The 22198-nt window shown below is 43.9% G+C and overlaps 1 protein-coding gene across 4 annotated transcripts in view; it reads left to right on the top strand.

Moving 5' to 3' along the window:
* Positions 1-15240, top strand: part of TMEM131 (transmembrane protein 131) — a 211876-nt gene extending 196636 nt beyond the window's left edge. For 3 of the 4 annotated variants that reach the window (XM_085852639.1, XM_085852641.1, XM_085852642.1), the window contains 7 exons: positions 6790-6972; positions 8384-8537; positions 8718-8842; positions 9238-9355; positions 9494-9594; positions 13110-13267; positions 13745-15240. In XM_085852639.1, coding sequence (XP_085708765.1) covers positions 6790-6972; positions 8384-8537; positions 8718-8842; positions 9238-9355; positions 9494-9594; positions 13110-13267; positions 13745-14056 — 1151 coding nt within the window. In that variant the 3' untranslated portion in view covers positions 14057-15240. The remainder of the gene's footprint in view (positions 1-6789; positions 6973-8383; positions 8538-8717; positions 8843-9237; positions 9356-9493; positions 9595-13109; positions 13268-13744) is intronic. The other variant, XM_085852640.1, reaches the window with a different exon arrangement.
* The last annotated feature ends 6958 nt before the right edge of the window (positions 15241-22198 follow it).

The following is a 22198-nucleotide window of genomic DNA, read 5'->3' on the forward strand; positions in this document are numbered from 1 at the left end:
GAGTTGAGTAGAGGAAGGTTCCTTTCGAAAATGAGTGCGCTGTGATTTTCACTAGCCGCCACTGTAGCCATCTTGAAGTCTGATTGATTTTCGATATGACGTCCAACGTGCTCTAACTGACTGCATCATCGTGATATCACTGCTTCCTCTTACAATGCATGGGCTGAGGTGTTACGCCCGCTTTGCGGAGCTATTTTTAATATTGTAGAGCTTGCTGGAGTGTGTGTCTGGTGTTGGCTTAATGGTTCGGGTGGTGGGCTTGGGATCCGAGGATCCTGAGTTCAAATCCCGCTCAGCTGTTGAATTCATTCCAGGTGGGTTTAACTCTGCCTGTCATCCTTCTAAGGTCAGCAAAATGAGTACCAACTTGCTGGTATCCGGTGTCGGAATGGCGACCCATCCAAGATTGTGTCCAAGAGCCGAGGAGATTGCTTCGGCAGCACAAACACTCTGTATAGAGTATGGTCCCAATGGATGGATGCTGGAGGGTGTTTAATGGTGCGATCATCTGCATATGATAGTCGTGAGTCTGCTCGATGGATCGGGAGGTCACGGAGTAATATATTAAAGGGTGAGGGAGATAGTGCAGAGCCCTGTGGGATGCCGTTAAGTTGTCGTCGCAAGGAAGAGAGGATGTGGGTGGCAATTGAGCATCACTGGGCAACAAAAAAGAAAAAACTTTTGGTCTGCTATGAAGGGAAATGCAGGCCGCTGATTTCAAATCTGTAGTCAGAATTTAGCCAGCACGTCAGGTTTTCAAAATATTTAAATGTATTAATGATGCCCAGCATGCTGTGTTAGATACTTTATTATTGCAGATCGCCACATTGTACATCTAATATCAGTGCTTTGTCATTACTTTCACGTCATATTTAGATATCAATGATTGATCTCCATGTATAATGTGTAGTATACAAATCAAGAACATAAAGAAGTTAATAAGATATTAGAACATGGTAATCTTCGGAAGTGTATAAACTTCATGGGGAAATCCGCCCCATTGTGAATGATTCAAAAACAACACTTCAAGTTTACACTCTTCGTTTCAATATCGTCAGCGTCGGCACTGTTCAGACATGTTCAGAAGTGTGTGAGATGCTTGCTATTGCGCTTATGTGTGAAATTGGTCTCCTGTTGTAGGAACCAGCTGTCATCACCCATCATGTTTTGGTTGAACTGGCCTTGATGCCTAGCTAGTTTCCATGACCGAAATGTCTTGGTGGAACCCTTCACCATGCTCATCGCTTACCTCACCCCACAAATCAAGATGAGAATGCAAGAAGTGCATTTTAAGAGACATTCTCCAGCCCATTCGCTGAACGGCCTCTAGCATGTTGTCCACTAATTCCACATTCTGTTCAGCTCTGTGGTTCCCAAGAAAGTTCTGCACAACCAACACAAATGCTTCTCATGCTGCAAACGCAAGTGGGTTCAGTTTATTTTTGAACTCAGGATCACACATCAGTTCTCGGATCTGGGGCCCAACAAAAATGCCTGCTTTGAGTTTAGCATCAGCTTTCTCTGTGCCAAACTTCTCTCTCAGATATTGGAAGCCATTACCATCGTGATCCAATGCTTTTACAGAGTTTTTCATGAGGGTTAGGGTTAGTTTTAATTTTTAATGCGGCACGGAAAATTCTACTTAAAAATTCATAGCTTGGTGAGTTTTCATCCATTTTTACTCCTCAGCCCAAAATGGCTAAGGGGTATTGTCGTCACAGGCGTTGTCCGAGCATCTGGGCGTCTGTCAACTTTTGGTTTCCGTCAATTTCGAGTAGAACGCCTTGTCCGATTAAATCCATTTTTGCAGTGTATGTTGGGGTTGAGTAGAGGAAGGTTCCTTTCAAAAATGGGCGCGCTGCAATTTTCAATGTGGCCTCCATGGCAGCCATATTGAAATTGGTTTCCGGTGATTTCGAGGAGAACGCCTTGTCCGATTAAATCCATTTTTGCAGGGTATGTTGGGGTTGAGTAGAGGAAGGTTCCTTTCGAAAATGGGCGCGCTGCAATTTTCACTAGCCGCCACGATAGCCATCTTGAAGTCTGATTGATTTTCGATATGACGTCCAACGTGCTCGAACTGACTGCATCACCGTGATATCACTGCTTCCTTTTACAATGCATGGGCTGAGGGGTTACGCCCGCTTTGCGGAGGTATTTTTAATTATTTAAAGTGCAATCTTAAGCTCTTTTTATGAGATATAATATTCTACAACAGTTGTATTGCTATCATTGAAATCAAAGATGCAAAAAATAATAATTTATGATCACTCAAAATCACCCACCACGTCAAGCTATTGTAATTGGACCACACGTTTTACTCAAAATCCTGACGTGCTGAGAAAATTCTGACCAAATTCAGAATCAGCATACTCAATTTAGTCGAGAACAGATGTTTCCACCCCAGGTACAAAATCTTTGTTGTCCAGTGTTTTTTTGAGTTTGATGACCAACAGAATGTTTGCGAGCCATGTCATTTAGTTGTTATGCATGTTGGTGTTGAGGCTTATTTATTTGAGAATATGGCAAGGTATGGTGTCAAAAGCTTTCTTCATATATAGGGTGAGGCATTTATATCTGATGGTTTTATTATCCTTAAAACTTTTTTGTTTCAAAACCAAATAAAATAAAATTTCTATACAACATAAGCACATACTTCAAGTTTTTTAAATCAATTTTGATTCTTTATTTCTTAAAAATTACATCAGACAAATGGCCCCTTACGAATTTGTGCATTCACGACAGCGGATAATCATATTGTTCATGACTGCAAGCAATGTCTCTTGATCAATCTGCAAGGCTCTTTAATGGTTGCAATGATGTTTGCCTTCAATTCATCGATCAATGTTGGATGATCCTTATAAACTTTGCCCATCAAAAATCCCCAAAGGAAGAAATCTGGCGGAGTTAAATCTGCCAAATGAAAGTGTGCCTCATCTGTCATGATGACCGAAAAAAAAAAATGCTCATTGCATTGAAAGTGCTCCATCTGTAAAATATAGAAAACAATAATTAGTTATGTCAAGACTGCTTCTGGCGAGAAAGATTGCAAATGTGTCAGATATAAATGCCCCACCCTGTATATTGCTGAGAGAATTCTCAGTGGGGGGTTGTTGTTGTTGTTGTTGAAGCCGTCTTGAATGCATTGTGTTGGCGTTTCGTATGCAGCCTGTGGCTGCTGGTTGCATCATTTCTGGAAGCGCGGCTGTGCCACTGCTGCAGTGTGCCCCTGTTACCAGTAAGCTGGTACTCATTTTGCCAACCTCAGAAGGATGATAGATAGGCTGAGTCAACCATCGAGTGTTATTTCAACAGCATGACAAAAGCTCAAACTTAAGACCCTTAGATCTCAAGCCAGTCACTTTAACCCTTAAACCAACACCAGGCTTTGTATTGTGTTAATGTTGAGAGATGAATGGTTATTGTGTGTTGTGGATGAAAGCCATGCTGTCTGTGATTGGCTAAACTCTGGACTCCAAAGGAATAAAAGGGGAGATTTTAAAATATTTATTTTTAGGATGAGCTTTCCAGGTATTTTTCTTGGGATTCATAAGAGAGAGATGGGCCGATATGATGCCTTATTACCTTCGCCGAAGGAGAGGGTATTTAATTTGGGCCTGCTTTGTTTGTTTGTTAGTCCGCATAGAACGTTTGTGTGTTTCTCCACAATCGCTTGATGGATTGAGACAATTTTCACCATTGGTGTAACGACTCATTTAGAATGTTTTAATGATATTTTGTGACGTCATCGGTCACTTGGTGTAGCAGTGATGTTAGAAAAACTTTGGACCTCTGTGTCTGAAACCGCATCAAGGAAAAAATTGAAACTTGGCACATTGCAAGTACTCCTCATTGGGAATGTGATTTTTTTGATGACGTCATAATTGCATATGTAGAATGCTACATCCGATCAGTACGAACATTTTTGAGGGTCATCTAAGGATGAAATCTACAACAAAAAAAATGATGCCATCATTGGTCACGTGATTTGGCAGCCATGTTGTTGTTTTTTTGTTTTGTTTGTTTTTAACCTTCAGAAATCTCTGATATGGCTGAACAGATCGAGGCAAAACTTTACACATATGACTGCCTATCCATGAGGAACAAAAGGTTCACACATATGATGTCATAGGTCACATGGTTTGGCAGCCAAATTGGATTTTAAAAAATATGAAATGTTTTCTCTAGAACCGCTTAATCGATGTGAAACTTCACAATTATGATCTAGTCGTGATGTATGCATGTTTTAAATTTCACCTTGATCAGACACATGGTCTGACAGCCAGAATTATTTATTTTTTTGAATGGGGGGTTTTTTGGGGTTTTTTAATAAGGCTCACTTGACTGCCAGGATGGGTTTGAGGGGAGAAGAGTAACAGCTGAAACCTGAATCATATCCAGGTTCCTCCTGATAACTTCATCTTTGCTTTTTGCTTGTTCGGGTTCCTTCTGATTACTCCAATTCAGGACTGTGCCAATTTGGTCTTCCATTTAATCTGAGTTAAATTTATTTAATCCCATTCTAAATTCAATTGAATAGTAATTTTTAAAACGTCATGGATCAGGATCAGGTGTCAAATCATAGTGGGATGCCTTGGTACCCGGTCATCACTGCCAGCAGTTATAAAGTGGCAGCTCTCTCGTTGTCTCATTTATTACGGAACACACCAGTACACAAACGCCACACAAAATACACTACACATAACTATACACAAACACACCACACAAAACAAGTCTTGGCAAGGGTCTGCAATCTCTGATTGCTCTTTTTCTTGTTATAATCTGGAATTGAAAGGAGGTGGAGCTTCATTGTCAAGTTGGCCTCCAAAGCTAGTTGCTGACTCGGCATCCTCCATCGTGCAAAGTCCTTCCTTGGCACACTTGAGCTCCTGACCACATACAAAGCTTTTGTCTGCAGCCTGATGGAGTACTGCTCTCCCCTCTGGGCTGGTCTCCCACCTCTCACCTTTCTTGGCTTCACGCTGTGGAAACTAGGGCATTTAAGATCATTGGTATCTCCCGCGATGAGGCTGAGTCTTTGGGTCTCTCACTCTCTCGCCGCAGGCAGGTCGGTGGTATTTCTGCATGGGGCTCAAAATCTGCCAGCAACCCCCTTCTGGTGAAACTCTCAAAATATCAAGAATCACTGCTCACCTTCACTCTTTCATTCCTCTTTTTTTCCTGCCTTTGGAACAAACTCTCACACTCTCTTCAATCCCACTCTTCACTCCAGGTCTTCAAAACAGCTGTTCACCACCATCTCTTCTCTTCCCCCATCCAAAACCTCGATCTTTTCTACCCCCATTAATCCACCCCAAACCCACCACCTACAACTTCCCTGCTTTCCTTCCTGAAAGTCCCTGTCGTGTAAGGTTCTGAAAGTCTGTCGTATCCATCTTGTTTACCCTGTGTACGCTGCCACATCCCTCTCCCTTCCACAGATCTCATGTGTCTGTTCCCCACTGTTTTGTCCTTCCCTCTCCCACCCCTCTTGTCTCCTGCTCCCCTTGTACATTCTGTATGTTAGCTCTCATACGAGCCCAAGAGGTACAGGTGGCTGGAGAAACCTGAATCTCCAAAAGAAAAAGAAAGAAAGATGAAATCTGCAGAAACATGGCTTTGCACATTTGCTCGAGTCTATCGTCTGTAGTTCTTCCTTCGTAGAAAGACTGCAGCTGGTTGAGTGATGAGGATTGTCTGCTTCTTCTTTGAGTCGGAGCCACCATAGGAAGGCGGTTGAAAGGTGGTGGAGCTTCATTGTCAAGTTGGCCTCCAAAGCCAGTTGCTGACTCGACATCCAGTTCCAGTTCCAGATGGTGACCAACATAGTCATGTGTGCTGTGGAATAAAGCTGTATAATGAAGTTCCTTATGAAGTTACGACGTCAAACCAACTCAAATTCACATGAGATTGAACAATTTGGTAATGCATCTTTCTCATTGTTGTGTATCAATAATTGGCTGTGAACTGGTGAGTAATCTTGAGTGTTCTCACATGGGACTGCTTTTCTGATGCCACTCAAACATGAAATTTTTTCATCGACTTATTTTGGAGCATCACCAAATCCCTTGTATGTGGGATTGCCGAATGATTGGATGCCAGTGTGTGAAGTGTGGAAACAATCATTCACTCACTTGAATTCTGATGTGAGGGTACGGAAGGGTGGAAACCACCAGACCTCTGATGTGATCAAAATTCAGCTTGTGTGGCCATGGAAAGAGTTCCTGGGACACCAATGGAGGAGAGAAGATCAATAATTTCTTCAGGAAAATTGTGACAGGTAAGGAGACAGATCAATTTCATGCAAGAGTCAAAGCTAGCCAGCATGAAGTGATGACATTTTTGTTCCCCAACAAAAAAAAAATTATTTGAGGTACAGCCATTAACGCCAGAACGTTTACCTGTTCTTGCTCACATCTGAACCGTAGGATCACAAAGATTTCTACACAGGTGTCATCAAAGTGCTACCTCTTTAATGGGACAAGTATGTGCAGATAGCAGGGGAACATGTTGAGTCGTTGTTGAAGTTTCATCAATATATCAGTGCTTTCTTATTTTAATTGATAAAATTAAAAGTGCACATCAAATACAACTATGTAGTATCAATGTTGATCCCTGCTTGTATCTTTTCAGCCACACACTTATGCAGGCTTATTGTGGAGCCTCGGATTCAGGAATGCATTGAAATGATTACTTGGCCAATCAGAAACAGCTGAAGTTGTTTAATGGAGGCAGTTGTGATTTTGATTCTTTACCGACTCAGTCTCTGCGTCTGTCATTGCACGGCAGGGAACCTCGTCATGAAAACAGCCGTACAACCAATGGTCGTAAAAGTGGGAAAGGAATCGCCACCGCTGGGCTTCGAGCTGGACATGAGTAGAAACATGAGCCGGGCGAACAGCAGCTCAGAGGGAGAGAAAGATGCCCTTGTGGAACCAGAGTGGGACCTGCCACTCACCAAACACCATGGATGTGCGAACATACCTTCTCATTCTTGTTCATTTTTAAGTGCTCCAATCAATGTATGCTTTTATTATGTTGTCTTGAGTTTCATTATTCTGATAGCGAAGCATCTTTTCTGCTCAGTTTTGCCTATCCTGGCTTTTAAATGCGGAGAAATACCGTACCTGTCGAAATACAAACATGCAAGTTTGATGATAATGTAGTGACCGCATGAAATGCCTTGGACCAATGTGGTTCTTTGTGTGCTGTTGCATATTCCTCTTTCGCATGCAGCACATGGCTGTGAGTAGCATCATTCACTGAGCCAGGGTGCAGCTGTGCCACTGATGCATCTCCCCTTATAGGTTATGGCAGGAATTTAGAATTTGTTGAGGGTGCTGGTAACAGCTCACCCACTCATCACAAAGAACACTCTGGGATCTTTAAGATCCACCAACTAACGGGACGCAAGTCACCAGGATGACAGTTTGTAGTTGGGCTGAGATTTGAACACAGGCTAGCTGGCTTGGAGGCGAGCCTGCATACCTCAAGGCCATCCTGTTAGCCCCTTTATGTGCTTCTGCATCTTTATATGGAGTCAAACTGAAATGAACCAAACAAGATATGCAAATGCATAAACGAGACTTTGCAGACTTGTAATTCATGAAAAATTTATAAATTAATCGTTTTTTGAACTTTTCCCAAGAGAATTGCCATTTTTCTTCTGGATTGTTGGCAAAATCCCAGTTGCCTCTTCATGGCATTATAGAGGAGGTAATCTGCCTTCAGATCTATGGTCTGATCTACATTCATCTGGTTCCAACTTTGCTGTTGGCTCTGAATGCCTTCAGAGTAACTTGAGATGGGCATTAATCATCAACGACAATGCCACTCAATTGCACTTGAAGGAGTTTTCCGAAAATTGGTTTACAAAAGCTGGCAGGCAAATGCAGGAAGGTATGCGTAGCTTCTTCTTTCAAAATCTATAACACTGATCGAAGTACCTCTGGAGAGGCTGATGTAAAACCAGTCCTCAAATAAAATTCACCAACCTTGGTGTCATGTGATACCATGGCAAAACAGTGGCATAACTTGGCAGTGCCAAGAGCAGGAGTGAAAAGCACTGCAGGCCCATTTCCATAAGCCGCTTTGAGCACAGATGGTGAAGAGAGCAACAAGCACATCCATTTTTCTGCTGACGATCGAGGCCTGGTCGCACTTGGTTTGCAGTCATTGAGTTAGCTGAGCAAGTGCTGCATTCTTACATTATAATCTCCATTTCCTTCTCAATTTTTGTTCTCTTGCTTAGCACCTTATACAAATTTAGTCCTGTTTCAACAACTTGACTGAAGAAAGCTTGATTCTTCAACATTTCCCCAAGACTGGTTAATTTTTAATTGTGCACCCTAAAAGAACCTTTTCCTCTTGTTGATTTCGGCAGCTACAGACAGCCTCCACCAGCTGAGCTTGCAGACTCTAAAGGCTGAACCTTTCTTGAACAGACATTCAAACCGATCACCTGACTCCAATGCTTCCTCGCCTAGCCCTGCCCCCTACGGCCAGAGCGTGACATACAGCAGTGTGGTTGCAAGCAGGTAAGCCATGCTGCCATACAAAACTTGTATTGCCAATTTTGTGTGACTTGTTTGTTTTGTTTGACTTTTAGAATAACTTTAAAGTGCAAATGACTTTAGAATATGTGATTATTTTTAAAATCAAGGGTATGTTGATTGGTTTTTCTTCTCTTCACGGCTCTTATCCCAACACCTCAACAGCAGTGAAAGCAGCATCCGCAATATGAGTTGTGGGAAGGCCAAGCTTGCAAAGATCTTGTCTCTTCCTGGTAGGAACGGAAACCCAACATTTGCTGCTGTTGCGGCTGGACATGACAAAACCTTTGGTAAGGAGAAGATTTTCCCATTGGGCACAAACAACTGTCGCATTTTATTTTTGACAAAGGTATTAAAAACATCCTTCATTGTGCTGGTCTCCTTTGTGAACAACATACAATGAACATCCATTGTGGGCGCACACCCGGCACCGAATGTGGGCGCGCACCCGGCACCGAATGTGGGCGTGCACCCGGCATCCAATATTGGTTTCCTTAATGACTTCTTTGAAATAAATGTGACGCAGTAAGTTTAAACCTGTTCTTAAAGGTATTCAGTAATCTGTTAGTACGTTGTATCCTGACTTGCGCCTTTCACTTTTCAGAACCACTGTGTTTGTTGTGCATTTCTCTGATAAGGAATGGGCATATTAGACATTGTATTCAGACAGTCTTGTGTGTCACAGGCCCCGAAGAACCAATCAAGGCAATTCTAGAGAAAGCCAACTCAACCGGCAGTCTGAAGCTGAGTGAGCCATATGGCTATGGAGATGGGATTATTAAAGTGGATTCTGATCTGGCCAGGTATTATGGCATGTTGGTTGGAATGACCTGCTTGCTTTGGTGATGGTGTATGACGCTAAACCTGAAATGAGTTGTGTTTGGTAAATACATGGCTGCCTTGCTTCTGGAGTGAATTTTTTTTATCTCTGTGCTCTGCAGTGTTGACCCCTGTGTTGCGAGTGTTTACAAGACCTCTCCCCCTGCACCTTCCCCCACCTTCTCTGCCTTCGGTCCTTCAAACTCCTTTGACCTAACTGGTGGTATGTCTTGCGAGTAAAGCAACTTGTATGAGATCATCTTGTTTTATTTTGCAGCGAGTAGCTGAGTCCATTTCATATGAACTGTCCACATTATTATTATTATTTTTATTACATTGTGCATATGTATAATAATGAATTATTTTGGTGTTAAATCCCTTCCCTTCCTGATCCCAATCTGCTCTGGCAATGCTCATTTTGTTGCAACCCACTTCTGTGATGTGTTCACCTTTATGTATTTCTTGTTTTACTCCTGGATATTTTCATTTCTATAGTTACAAGTTTCTGTTTGCTATATGATTGTTTTTTATTTTCTTCATTTGGGTGTAGCTGTTGGGAGTGGGGGTGGGGGGTTATTATGCTCACTTTGACAAAGGGTAATGAGGCATTTGGGAACCTGGCACTTCTCGATGAAGGATATTTTCCAGGAAATTAATGTGAAGGCCTCTCAATTTAAAGTGTCATTATTTATTTACTTTTAAGTATTTCCCTCCACCCTGCAATGCACCCCTCCCCTCCACACTCCATTTCATGGAATAGCAGATTTTTTTTTTATCGAGAAAGGAAGTTTCACTCGACTAGCAACGGGATATATTGAGTGTGTTTTCCTTCACTCTCAAGTATCCCTCTGGTCATTCTGCTTTCCCACTAGCTTTCAGCAAACATGCAATATCTAAGGTTCTCCAAAGTTTGCCCCACTGAATGAGAGCAAAGCCATGTCACAAAGATGTTGCTGGTACCCACAGCGCTCTGAGAAGTGATGTCACTTCCCCAAACCTTAGCAGCTGTGTTTGTGTGAAAGTCAAGTCTGGTTGTTTTTTTTTTGTTTGTGGTTTTTTTTTGTATCCAATGTCGAGGCTCTCATGAGAGCTAACAGATAGAACGGACAACAAGGGGAGCAGGAGACGAGTGGGGTGAGAGAGGGAAGGACAAAACAGTGGAGAACAGAGACATTAGGAGATTTGTGGAAGGGAGAGGGGTGGGGTAGGGTACACAGGGTAAAGAAGATGGACACCACAGGGACATTCAGGAAGGAAAGCAGGGAATTTAAAGGAGGTGGGTTTGGGGTGCATTAAAGGGGGTAGAAAAGATCATTGCTTTGGATGGGAGAAAGAGAAGAGGTGGTGGCGAACAGCTGTTTTGAAGACCTGGAGGGAAGAGTAGGATTGAAGAGTGTGGGAGTTTGTTCCAAAGGTGGGGAAAAAAGAGGAATGAAAGAGTGAAGGTGAGCAGTGATTCTTGATTTTGGTAGTTTTACCAGAAAGGGATTTCTGGTGGACCTTGAGTGCCCTGTGGAAGTATGGGGGGGGGACATATCACAGACAGAGCAGGTTGGTGGGGGGGGTGGGACATATCACAGAGCAGGTGGGTGGGGCGGGGGGGTGAGGCTGGAGAAGATACGGTCGAAGACGGGAAGACCACCGACCTGCCTGCAGTGAAAGAGTGAGAAACCCATAGACTCAGCCTCACTGTGGGAGATACCGATAATCCTAAATGCCTTGGTTTCCACAGTGTGAAGCCGAGAAAGGTGAGAGGCAGGACCACAACCCAGAGGGGAGAGCAGTGCTCCAGCAGGCTGTGGATGAAAGATTTGTATGTGGTCAGGAGCTCAGATGTGCCGAGGAAGGACTTTGCACAGTGGACGATGTCCAGCCGACGACTGGCTTTGGAGACCAGCTTGGAAATGTGGCTTTCCCAGGAATGATCATGGCAGATAGTGAGACCCAGAAGCTTGAATGAAAGGACCTCTTCAAGAGGATTGTTGAGAAAGTAGATGGGGGGGGGGTCCAAATGGTCCTTTCGGAGAGACATAGTGAGAGTGAGATTTGTCAGGATTGAAAGACATGTTCCACGTGCTCTTTCGTGTGTGTGTGTGTGTGTGTGTGTGTGTGTGTGTGTGTGTGTGTGTGTGTGTGTGTGTGTGTGTGTGTGTGTGTGTGTGTGTGTGTGTGTGTGTGTGTGTGTGTGTGTGTGTGTGTGTGTTTTGTGTCGCAGCTCCTCCACAAGCCTTCGAGCCTGTAACAAGAAAAACTTTTAAGAACCATGCCTGCTTCCCTTTAACGTACCTCTGCCTGAACAATGAAGGGTTTGTTCAGTTTCGGGCCTGAATTCACAGTATCCATCCACCTGTGCATTTTTTTTCTTTGTCGTTTCTGTATTTCTGTACAACTCTCAATATTTAGCACATCCTGCCCCCCTCCGATCAAGGGAGGTGTGTGTGCTTGCATGCGTTGGAGTTGGGGGTGGTGAGGGGCGAGGAGTTGGTGGGAGCTCCAGCCGATGCTGAGCTGTTCATTTCTCCATCCGTACGCTTTTTGAAAAAAAGAAGAAAAAAAAACGAATAGAAACTAAATGTATTGTAATCAGGTCTGTTTGTCCGTCACGCTATCTCCGAGAAATGCGCCAAACTTGGACGGTCTGATCACAGAGCAAGAAGGTGCAAGAGCAGGGTCATTTTTGTCTCCACCCCTTTGGGTGGGGTCAAAAGGTGAAATGTCAAAAAATGAAATTATAGGCATATTTTGAAATGAAACTACGTGTAATCAACTTTGAGAGACTCATGAAATATAATGACTTTTTGGATCTGACCCTCATTTCATCCCCCAGGCAGTGGGGACTTGAGGTCACAGGTCAAAACTGAGAGAAAAAAAAATTAACTCAAAACTTTATATTCGGTCATTCCCGGTGGAACATTTTGCCATCTTGCAACTTTGCTTTCAGTGGGGAAGCGTGAGCATTTGTGATGGCGTGCAAGACTTAGCTCTTGTAGTATTTATGATCCCACCATTCCCCATTGCTAGACTTAAGGCACACTCAGTTTCACTGCTTTATTTTCTTCACACTTCTTCTCTGTACACCTGTCCTTACTTGCTTTCCCCACGTGTTGTTTATAAGCTGATCATGTAGTTGCTTTGTACATTTTACATCGTTATTTATTATGATTCTACATTTTGTCACTTGAAGTAAATTCCGGAACCCTCATTGCATATGCCAGCTTTAACTGCAGGGGTCATTTGTTTCGGTTCAAAGTCAGCACACTTGGCATTGAGCTGTTGAGTCTGGGTTTCATTTCAATCCCGAATGCAGTATAAACTGTCTGGTGCTTCACAGGATTAGGGTCATCATGAAGTGCACCATCTGTCGGATGGTTGTCAAGCTTGGTGTCCCATTTGCTTGCGTTCGCTGGTGGATGTTATGGCCCCACGGTGTCCTTGGTGGGGTCAGTGAGTTATAGCTGGCACCCTGAACAAATTAAAAATTCCTGCCCAAATCACCTTCGGTCGAATGTCAGGCCTGGCCAACTGGCTCATGAAAGACTTGGGACAACTTTCCCCACCCGACCCCACAGGAAGGTGGTAATAATTGGGTCATTTGTTGTCTTTATTCTTCATACCACCTCTTCTACAAGTAGTATTTCTAGATTTAAAATGAAAAAAAAAACTGCTTTTGAGTTTCCATATTTTCCTTTGTACATTTGACATACTTGTTTATGAGCACGAGTTTTGACCTCTGTGCAGAAGTGTTTGGGCCACGTGTTCGCTCGGGCTCTGGCCAGCGAGACCTCGACGCCACACGTGACTGGCCACCCAGCTTCCTATCTCCGTGGATACAATCTCAGCCTCTTCCTCGCAACACCTGGTCCTCTGGCAGTGTACCGACGAGTCCCACATCCTCGGTACGTGTGTCGCTTGATGTCCAATCTCGTACCAACCAGAATTTCTCCCCCTCCCCCTCTCCCCTAAACTTCTGCAGCTGCTGTGCAGGAGATCATCTGAGCAAGCCAGTACTTTATTCGTTAACTGTCAATGCATCGTTTAGCTTGTCATGGAATCCAAATCAAACAGGGTTGGGTGATAATCCTCCCTTATCAGTATGTGAAAATGAAATCATGTTATTGAACATAACAGGCATTTGTTATTGGCTTCTACTGCCCCTGCAGGCACTTAACACAGATTTTAAACATTCATGTCACCACTCAGCTGATGGTCCATTCTCGTTCTGAGATGTTTGTTAAATGAGAAAGACTTCGTAATGGAATACTCGTATTTTAATGTAAAGATCTAAGTCCTTATGAATGTTTGAACTAATAGTTGTATTACACAAGGGAAATTATAGCTTTTCTAATCCATGCTGTTGTCTTTGCTGTTTGCAGCCATTCCTGCAACTCGGAGTACAAAGCACAGTTTGGTCTCATCCATTCAACTCAATTTGGTCCGTTCCCTGTGACAGAGCTCCTTTTGGCATGCCCTGCCCAGTGACCCCTGTTCCGGGCACGCCCATCACTCCAACGAGCTGCAGTGTCATCCGGGGCTCTGGGGGCAGTAATCACCCCCCCATGACCTCACCCATTCAGCAAGGTGGCATTTACAACCCCTTCGACTGCATCGAGCTTGACATGATTTGGCGCCCCTCACCTGTTCGCCAGCACAGCGTGCAGCAGCCATGGCATGGGGATAGTATGTAGACGGACACCTCCCATTGGTTAGAAATGGAGATTTTCGGAGGAGGGGTGAAGTGTTTGAAAGGTTTCTATCCAGCTGTTAAAAAAAAAATAATAATAAAAAACCAGCCCTAATGTGGTTTACACCTGACATGCATAATTTTGCTTTCCTGGAAAAACTGCTTTCCTCAAAACTAACTTCCAACTTGTTTTGATTTGGTCATAAATGAGGGCATTGTGTGGGGGAAGGGGGAGGAAAGAAAATTGGATATTGGGACTTTTTATTTCTGATTTTAAAAAATTCCTCCAATATTAAAGTTCCCTTTTTAAGTTTGGTTTTTACTTTGTTTGTTTTTTTGCTTTACTTCCAGCACGCCCAACAGGTGTGTAATCTTAACACGGGCAGAGGAGCAGTGTTTCCATCTACCCTCTTATTTCCCCAAAGCGTTCACACACTTGCTCTGATTTGCTGCATATCCCACCAGCATTCTCAGTGCAGCAGATCAAGCTATCCCGCTTATTTTATGTTATTTCTTGAGGAGATTGATGAGGGTGTCATGAGGGTGAATTGGTTTCTAAATTCCACATATTCATCTCGATAAATGTGACAGTTCCCCCTCTCCCCCCCCCTCAAAATTAATCCCCCCTCCCCCTCAAAACCTCCTCCAATACCACCTGTGCTTTGGTTCTTCCAGTTACCTAAGTTTTACCTATTTGGCTATTTCAGAGGTTCTCACCAAGTGGCATATTTTGGGCAAGTTTTGGTTTGGTGGCCAAGAGGAGAGAAAGCCATTGCTTTATAGAGCACTGGCATATATGAGCATCCCCAGCCATCGGCAATGCCACTGATCGGTGTTAAGGCTGCCACAGCCACATACATCGTGCTAAAAAATACCTGGATGCTCAGGAAATTTAACACGCAGGTTGCTTGTTCAGACATGTTGCTTTTGGAAAAGAACCCTGTTGTTGTTTTGGAAGTTGTATTTGTTTATTGGCCGACCCACAGGGCATCATCTCTAAACTTCTTTAGGTGGTGCTCAGAAATGGGTGGTGGTGTGAGGTTGACCATCCAGCCCACACACCACTTGCCCTGATTGTTGGGTGAGGTTTGAGCCTATTCTGGGTGATGCATCATCACCCCAACTGTTGAAACATACCTTTTGGTTGCACTTTTTCGAAAATAAAGAAATTTTTCAAGAAAATCTCAACTATGTACTTCTGTTATTTTTATATATATATATAGAATATATAGAATTCTATTCCAAAAGAAAGTCTACACTCCCTTTCAAAAGTTTCACCTCTTATTGCTTTATAGCCTGGAATTAAATTGCATTAAATCAGACTTTTTCACCTTTATTTACACATCGTAACACACAACTTCCAAATGAAAAACAAATTCCATAAATTTCAGAAAATTAATAAAACAAGAATATTTTGGTTGGATAAGTTGTTTTTTTTTGGGGGGTTTTTTTTTTTGTTTGTTTTTTTTTATGTTGAAGGCTCCATTCATGGATTATATAGTCCTCATCGAGGCCAGGACTTAAATAAAGGAAAATAAAAGGGAGAATGTAAAGTGAGGAGTGAAAATGAGTGGGTAAGAAAAGTGTGTGATGTTTGTTCCAAGAAAGAGATATTAAAGCTAACCTTTTGGTAGCTATAGTTTGAGTGAGACAGAAAGAAGACCAGCAATCTTGACATGGAGAGTGCAAGATGGTTCCGGGCACCACTTTGACGCTCCCAAGTCAGAACAGTAGTACGACGCTGAGTGGTTGCTGTCTACAACCTACTACCTAAAGTGTCCATCCCCCTGAGTTAATACTCTGTGGAAGTACATTTAACAGCAATTACAGCTGTGAGTGTTGAGATTGATCTCTGCCAACTTTTCACACCTTGATTGGGCAAAATTTGCCCATTCTTCTTGACAAAACTGATCAAGCTCAGTCAAGTTGTGTTGGGAGCGTTGATGGACAGCAATCTTCAAGTCGTGCCACAGATTTCCGATTGGATTTAGGTCGGGGCTCTGATTGGGCCACGCAAGGACATTTATTTTTTTGTTCCTGAGGCACTCCAGTGTAGCTTTGGGTCGTCATGCTGAAAGGTGAACTTCCATCCCAATTTCAACTTTCTTGCTCCATCCTCCAATTTGTTGCTCCAATTTGTTCCATCCACTTTCCCTTTTATCCTGACACGTGCTCCAGTCCCTGCTCATGAGAAACATCTCCATAACATGATTCTGCCATCACCATGCTGCACAGTCGGGATGGTGTTCTTTGGGTGATGTGCTGTGTTGAGTTTGCGCCAAACGTAATGCTTTCCATTTGAGCCAAAAAGTTTCGTTGGACCACAAAACCTTTTGCCACACGCCTTCAGAATCTCCGGAGTAGTTTTTTGCATATCTCAAATGGGACTCAAGGTGGGCTTTTTTAACTAATGGTTTCCTTCTTGCCCCCCCCCCTTACTGTGCAGGCCAGACTTGTGGAGTGCTTTGTTTGTTGTTGTCACATGCACACAATGACCAGTCTTTGCCATGAAGGCCTGTAGCTCTTTCAAAGTTGCCATTGGCCTCTTGGTGGTGTTGAAGAATACTCAATTCCTCTTGTACATTTGAACCATTTAATACATATACATATGTATATGGAGAACCAGAGGAGATTCAATAACACAAGCAAGCAACACGCTGTTCCTCTGATTCTGCTGTGCCGAACCGTGGTTCGTAAAGGTCACGTAAACAATTGTGTTGTACACGAGACTCGGCTCGACGATAAAAGACGGGTCTGGGCTATCGTCTATGCTCGGAATTTGCCGTGCTTCTCAGGATAGAAAAACTCTTATGTGCCGAAATCTCTTCGATTTAAATGTAAGAGGAAGAAGAAGCTGATCCTTTGGAAAAAGGGTCAGGCTAATGCTAAAGGGTGATTCACAATCACTGCTGTGCCGTGCCTCGACCGTGACCACAAGGAACGTCGGAGGGATGTTGCGCCATCTTATGGCGCATGGAGGACCGTTGTCGTATTTTGCCGACTGATTCCACACTTCAGCTGTCTACAAATTGCAAGCACTTTCATTTTAGTGAATTATATGACTGCGCTTGCAGATAGGATGGTTCTCGAGCAAGATAATTGTCAATGATTGTCTTATTTTTGCAGTCATAAGCCTAGAAGTAGGGCAAGTGGTGTGCTTCTTTTACATTCAAATCCCTTGCAATTTTGCAGACAGATTGAAAGAATGCTGAATGAAAATGAAAAACTGAGAACATTTTGTTTCGCTATAACCTGGCTATTTCAATTTCACTGCAATCATGGAAGGTGACAGCATTGAGATCAACACCAGACATTCTGACAGCTGTGAGCAAGAAACCTCGTTGCCAGTGAAGCTGACTCGATCAGCATGTATACTTGGCAAAAAACGAAACGCTAGTTTTTATGTCAAAGTTTATAGCAAATGAAATTTACAAAATCACATGAACATTAAATTACAACAGATTAGTACGGTGTATGACCTCCCTCTGCTGTGATGCATGCTTGGATGCGCCGTGCATGGACTGAATCAGCCTCCTCAAAGTCACCTGGGGGAGGACGCGCCACTCTTCCTTTAAATCAGCGGCAGGTTCTTGAGCTGTTCTAGGTACCACAGGACGTAACCGGATGTGGCGATCGAGTTCATCCCATGCATGCTCGATGGGGTTAAGGTCTGGACTGAACACAGGCCATGACAGGAGCTCAATATGGTGGTCATCAAGATACTGGGTGATCACCCTTATTGCATGAGGTCACGCATTGTCCAGTTGAAACAAGGCTATGTTCGGATGTTCATCCAAAAAAGGCCTCACGACAGGCTACAAAGTTTCATCAGGCTACACTATAGGCTACCTCTTTAAGAGGTTACCACCGATGACTATCAGTTCAGTGCAGGTATTTGCTGTAATACCGGCCCATATCATAATGCTGGAACCTCCCCACCTGTCCAACTCCACAACATTACAGTCAAAAAGTCGCTCACCATAACGATGGTAAACTCGTACCCGTCTGTCATTATTGCTTACGCAAAATTCTGACTCATCCGAGAACAACACCTGGTTCCACATTCTCTACGTCCAGTCACGGTGTTGGCGGGCCCATACCAACCTACGGCGACAACGATCGGCCGTCATTGGGAGACCTCTGGAAGGGCGTCTGCTCCTGAGTCCTACAGAACGAAGCCGATTTCTGACCGTCTGAGCACAAATCCTGTTGTTCGTACGCCCAGGCGTCTCCCTTGTAGTGGTTTCTGCATTGCGATGTGGATCACGGAGGTGCTGCAGAACGATGTAACGATCCTGAATGGGCGTCGTCACTCGTGGTCAACCACTTCTCCAACGATCTGCCACACTTCCATTGTCTTAAACGACGTCTGAGCCTGCGTATGGTTGATACGTGCACTTGTCTCTCAACAGTCTCTCAACTGGCATAGCTGCACATGGAGACAGAGCAACAGATGTTCTGGCGGCTCGGAAGAAGGGAAGCACTGCTTTTAAACTGTTCCAGGAAGAGAGGTTGGGAAAAGAGGCCAACGGGGGATTCTTTGACTCCTTGCAGAAGCAAAGATTAAAGACATTGAGTGACATTAAGGTGAAGAAGACATATCAAACAAAGGGATGTCAGGTGATAATGAAGGCAGATAGAAACCTTTTTGCCAAAATGATCCTGATTGGCCAAACAAGAAAGCTGCACATGAAGGATGTGCTCTCCCATCACCTTGGACCCATAACCATGGGCTTTGGCTCATCCAGAAGGAACCATGAGGAAAACGAGCAAGGCAGCTCTGGCTAAACGGCTCAAGAAAGACTTGTCACCAGTACAATCTATACCAGAAACCTCCGCTTGTATAATAGATGGGATGGCACGTACAGAAGCTACTGGTGGATTCAAACCACGTGTCTTTTGCTGAAGTCTCTCAAACCATCCTTTCAGCAGTCTTGCGAGAAGGAACAGCCAGCGGGCGCATTGACATGGTATTTGATGTCTCTCGAGATGAGTCTATAAAGAATGCAGAGAGAGAGAGTCAACAGAGGATCTCAGAGTGGGATATCATTCAGGACTCTTGCACCTGGACATGTAGAATACAGCAGTGGAAGAATTTCCTCCTGAACCCAGAGAAGAAAACCTGCCTGATTGAATTCATCGTGACTGACTGGAGTGAAGATGAACAGAGAAGCAGACTGGCTGGGAAACAGTTCTTTTTTTCCCCATGGAAGAGACTTGCAGGAGACCAACGGTGGAGTCAGTCAACAACGTTGAAGCCCTCAAATGTAGCGAAGAATAAGCAGACTCCAGACTCTTCCTTATTCCATGCAATGCACTGTGCTCGGTCTGGCTTTACTGCACTTGTAATTGTGTCTGAAGATACGGATGTCTTCATTATTGGCATGGCATTTTCATCACAGCTCCCATGCTCACTTTACATGAACGGTGGAACCAAGACACACACTGAATACGTTGATGTGAAGAAAGTTGCCAACACGCTGGGCCTGGAAAAATGTCCAGAGCTTCTGGGATTGCCTGCGTTTACAGGCTGTGATGCCGTGAGCTGCTTCCCTGGGAGAGGAAAGGTTTCAGCCCTAAAGAGGTTATTGATCAGCGACACAGGAACACACAGGAGACCTGGGAAGTCTCACCACAGCTTTTCAAAGCATTAGAGTCACTTACATGTTGTCTATACAGCGCAAGGACAGTTGCTGAGAACGTCAATGAATTGCAGTTCAACCTCTTCTGTGCAAAAAAAAAGGGGAGGTTGAATCTTGGCAGCTTCCTCCTTGCGCTTCTTCACTGCAAAACAACTGCGAGAGGGCTAATTATCAATGTGCTGTCTGGAAAAGGAGCATGGAGGCTTTCCCTGAGATTCCCTCTCCTGTTGGTCATGGTTGGAAGAAGGATGGGAACTTGGTGATTGACTGGGGGGGGGGATGCCCCACCTGTCCCTGAGTTGGTGATGGAATTGATTTTATGTGACTGTCGAAGGGAGTGCTTGGAGGAGAGCTGTACCTGCCTACAGAATAACATGAAGTGTACAAACCTTTGCAAGTTACAAACATGGAGCAATCTGCAAGCTGACGACGAGGACAACGTTGAATTTGAAGCGAGTGATGATGATGATATTTCAGATGATGAGTAATCAACTCTGTGCGAGTCGCAGGCCCAGATGTGACCATCCTTGTTTAGGCCTACATTATCAACACCGAAGTTTCTAACACTAAACTAGTTTTTGACAGTTAACCTATGAATGATCTAATCCCACATTAATATTCATTCATTGACATTTTCTTGCATTTTCTGCGATTGAGGTTAGCATTTTCAATTTGACCTCACTTTTGACCTCTGGTGGCCTAATTACATCGAAATGTAGCTTAACCAACCCCTGAATACATGTCGGACATGACCGTTAGCATTTTGGAGTGGTTATTTGTCAAAACATGCTCACCAATTTCAAGCAGTCAAACTTCATACAATTTTTCATGTTTTTAGCGGAACAAAAGGCCATTTTAAAAAATGTGTCAAAACCGTTCTGTACCACAGCTTCAATAATCATAAAGTACACTTTGCTCGACTTATAATTGACTTGGGTACTTCTCTTCTTCCATGTGAACCCATTTAAGTTAAGAAAGTCCCATTGGTATGATATATGTTGTGAGTTTTCTGACAGGTGGTCAGATTTTTAGGCAGGGGTCAAATTTCGTGACCTTTTGACCTCTGGTGACCTACATAACGCATGAGCATATAACGGATACCAACGTATAGAGGATCAGATTACCAACATTTTGAGTGGTCACATATCACTACATGACCATGGCTTGCAATGTTATTCAACCTTATATTTCCCTTACCCGAAAACCTGGTCCTTCAGATTGGACTCGGGTGTCCGTCTTTAAGAGGCGATTACGACCACCAAGCAGTGAGTCCCGGATTGCTTTCAAAGATTTTTTTTTCATCTGTGGATGTAGAACTTTCAAAAATTTGCTATCGTGATAATTTGCTATCCCAGCTCGCACCAATTGATGAAATTTTGGGGTCTGGCTCATGGACTATGCTGGGTATGGCTGAGGGAAGAAGAGGAAGACCTTGTTATGCACTGCACTGGATGGATCTGGATGGGGTGAGGGTCACAACCAATCTGTCCCAGCCAAAGCTTTGGGAAGCAGTGCGAGATCAGGATGCTTGGAGATATCTGATCAGGAATGTCACCAGAAGTCGGACATGACTTGATGGAACGAGATAACTCGATAGACACATTGTAACGGACTCCGTCTCCCTTATGGGTCGACTTGACCTGAGATCGCTGGAGGTTAACTGCCAAGTTGAGCAGAGACGTTCTGCACACGCATGGTGACTCCATGTCAAAGATTGTGTGATTTAATTAATCTGGTCCGTGTACCAAGGCTCAGCATGAGCATTTGGTTTTAAGGAGAATGTGGCATGCCATACGGCAATCCCACTGTTCACAAGCCACAGCGATCAGACCCTCAAACGGGTTTAATAAATTATCAAATGGTGGGGAATACCATAAATGGAACAGTGAAGGAAAGAGAAAAACCTGTGCTCAACCGAGATTATGACGGACTATATGGCTATCCTGGTCTGATTTAACACAAGCAGACTTGCTGAGGGACAAGAGATAATGAAAAACGAGACAAACATTGAGGTCAATGTGGAGGGGAGCTTTCCTCGAGGTGCTAGTGAAGCCCATGGGGAGGTTCTGATGGCTTTCAATTCAATCTTGGACCCTGTGCTCATGTTGTGGCTGGCTTCCCATGTGGACTGTGGCTGGAATGGCTCATGGTGGGTTTTTCCCCTCCACCTTGTGAGGGTCGTGCATGCACACTTACGGTGATGAAAGTTGCTCACTGATTGGTCTCTGCCATGTCAACGCGGTCGCGTCTGAGGTCACTCACATGGACATGCCATGTCGATGGAACATGGCGTGACAATGGGTGTCAGAGTGGGATCATGTTGCACGTGACAATGGGTGTCAGAGTGAGATGATGGTGCACGTGACAATGGGTGTCAGAGTAGGATCATGGTGCATGTGACAATGGGTGTCAGAGTGGGATAATGGTGCACGTGGCAATGGGTGTCAGAGTGGGATCATGTCGCACGTGACAATGGGTGTCAGAGTGGGATCATGGTGCACGTG

Source organism: Eptatretus burgeri, chromosome 13, assembly GCF_056783735.1.
Source record: "Eptatretus burgeri isolate ZD-2024b chromosome 13, Ebu_testis_v1, whole genome shotgun sequence".
NCBI classification, from domain to species: domain Eukaryota; kingdom Metazoa; phylum Chordata; class Myxini; order Myxiniformes; family Myxinidae; genus Eptatretus; species Eptatretus burgeri.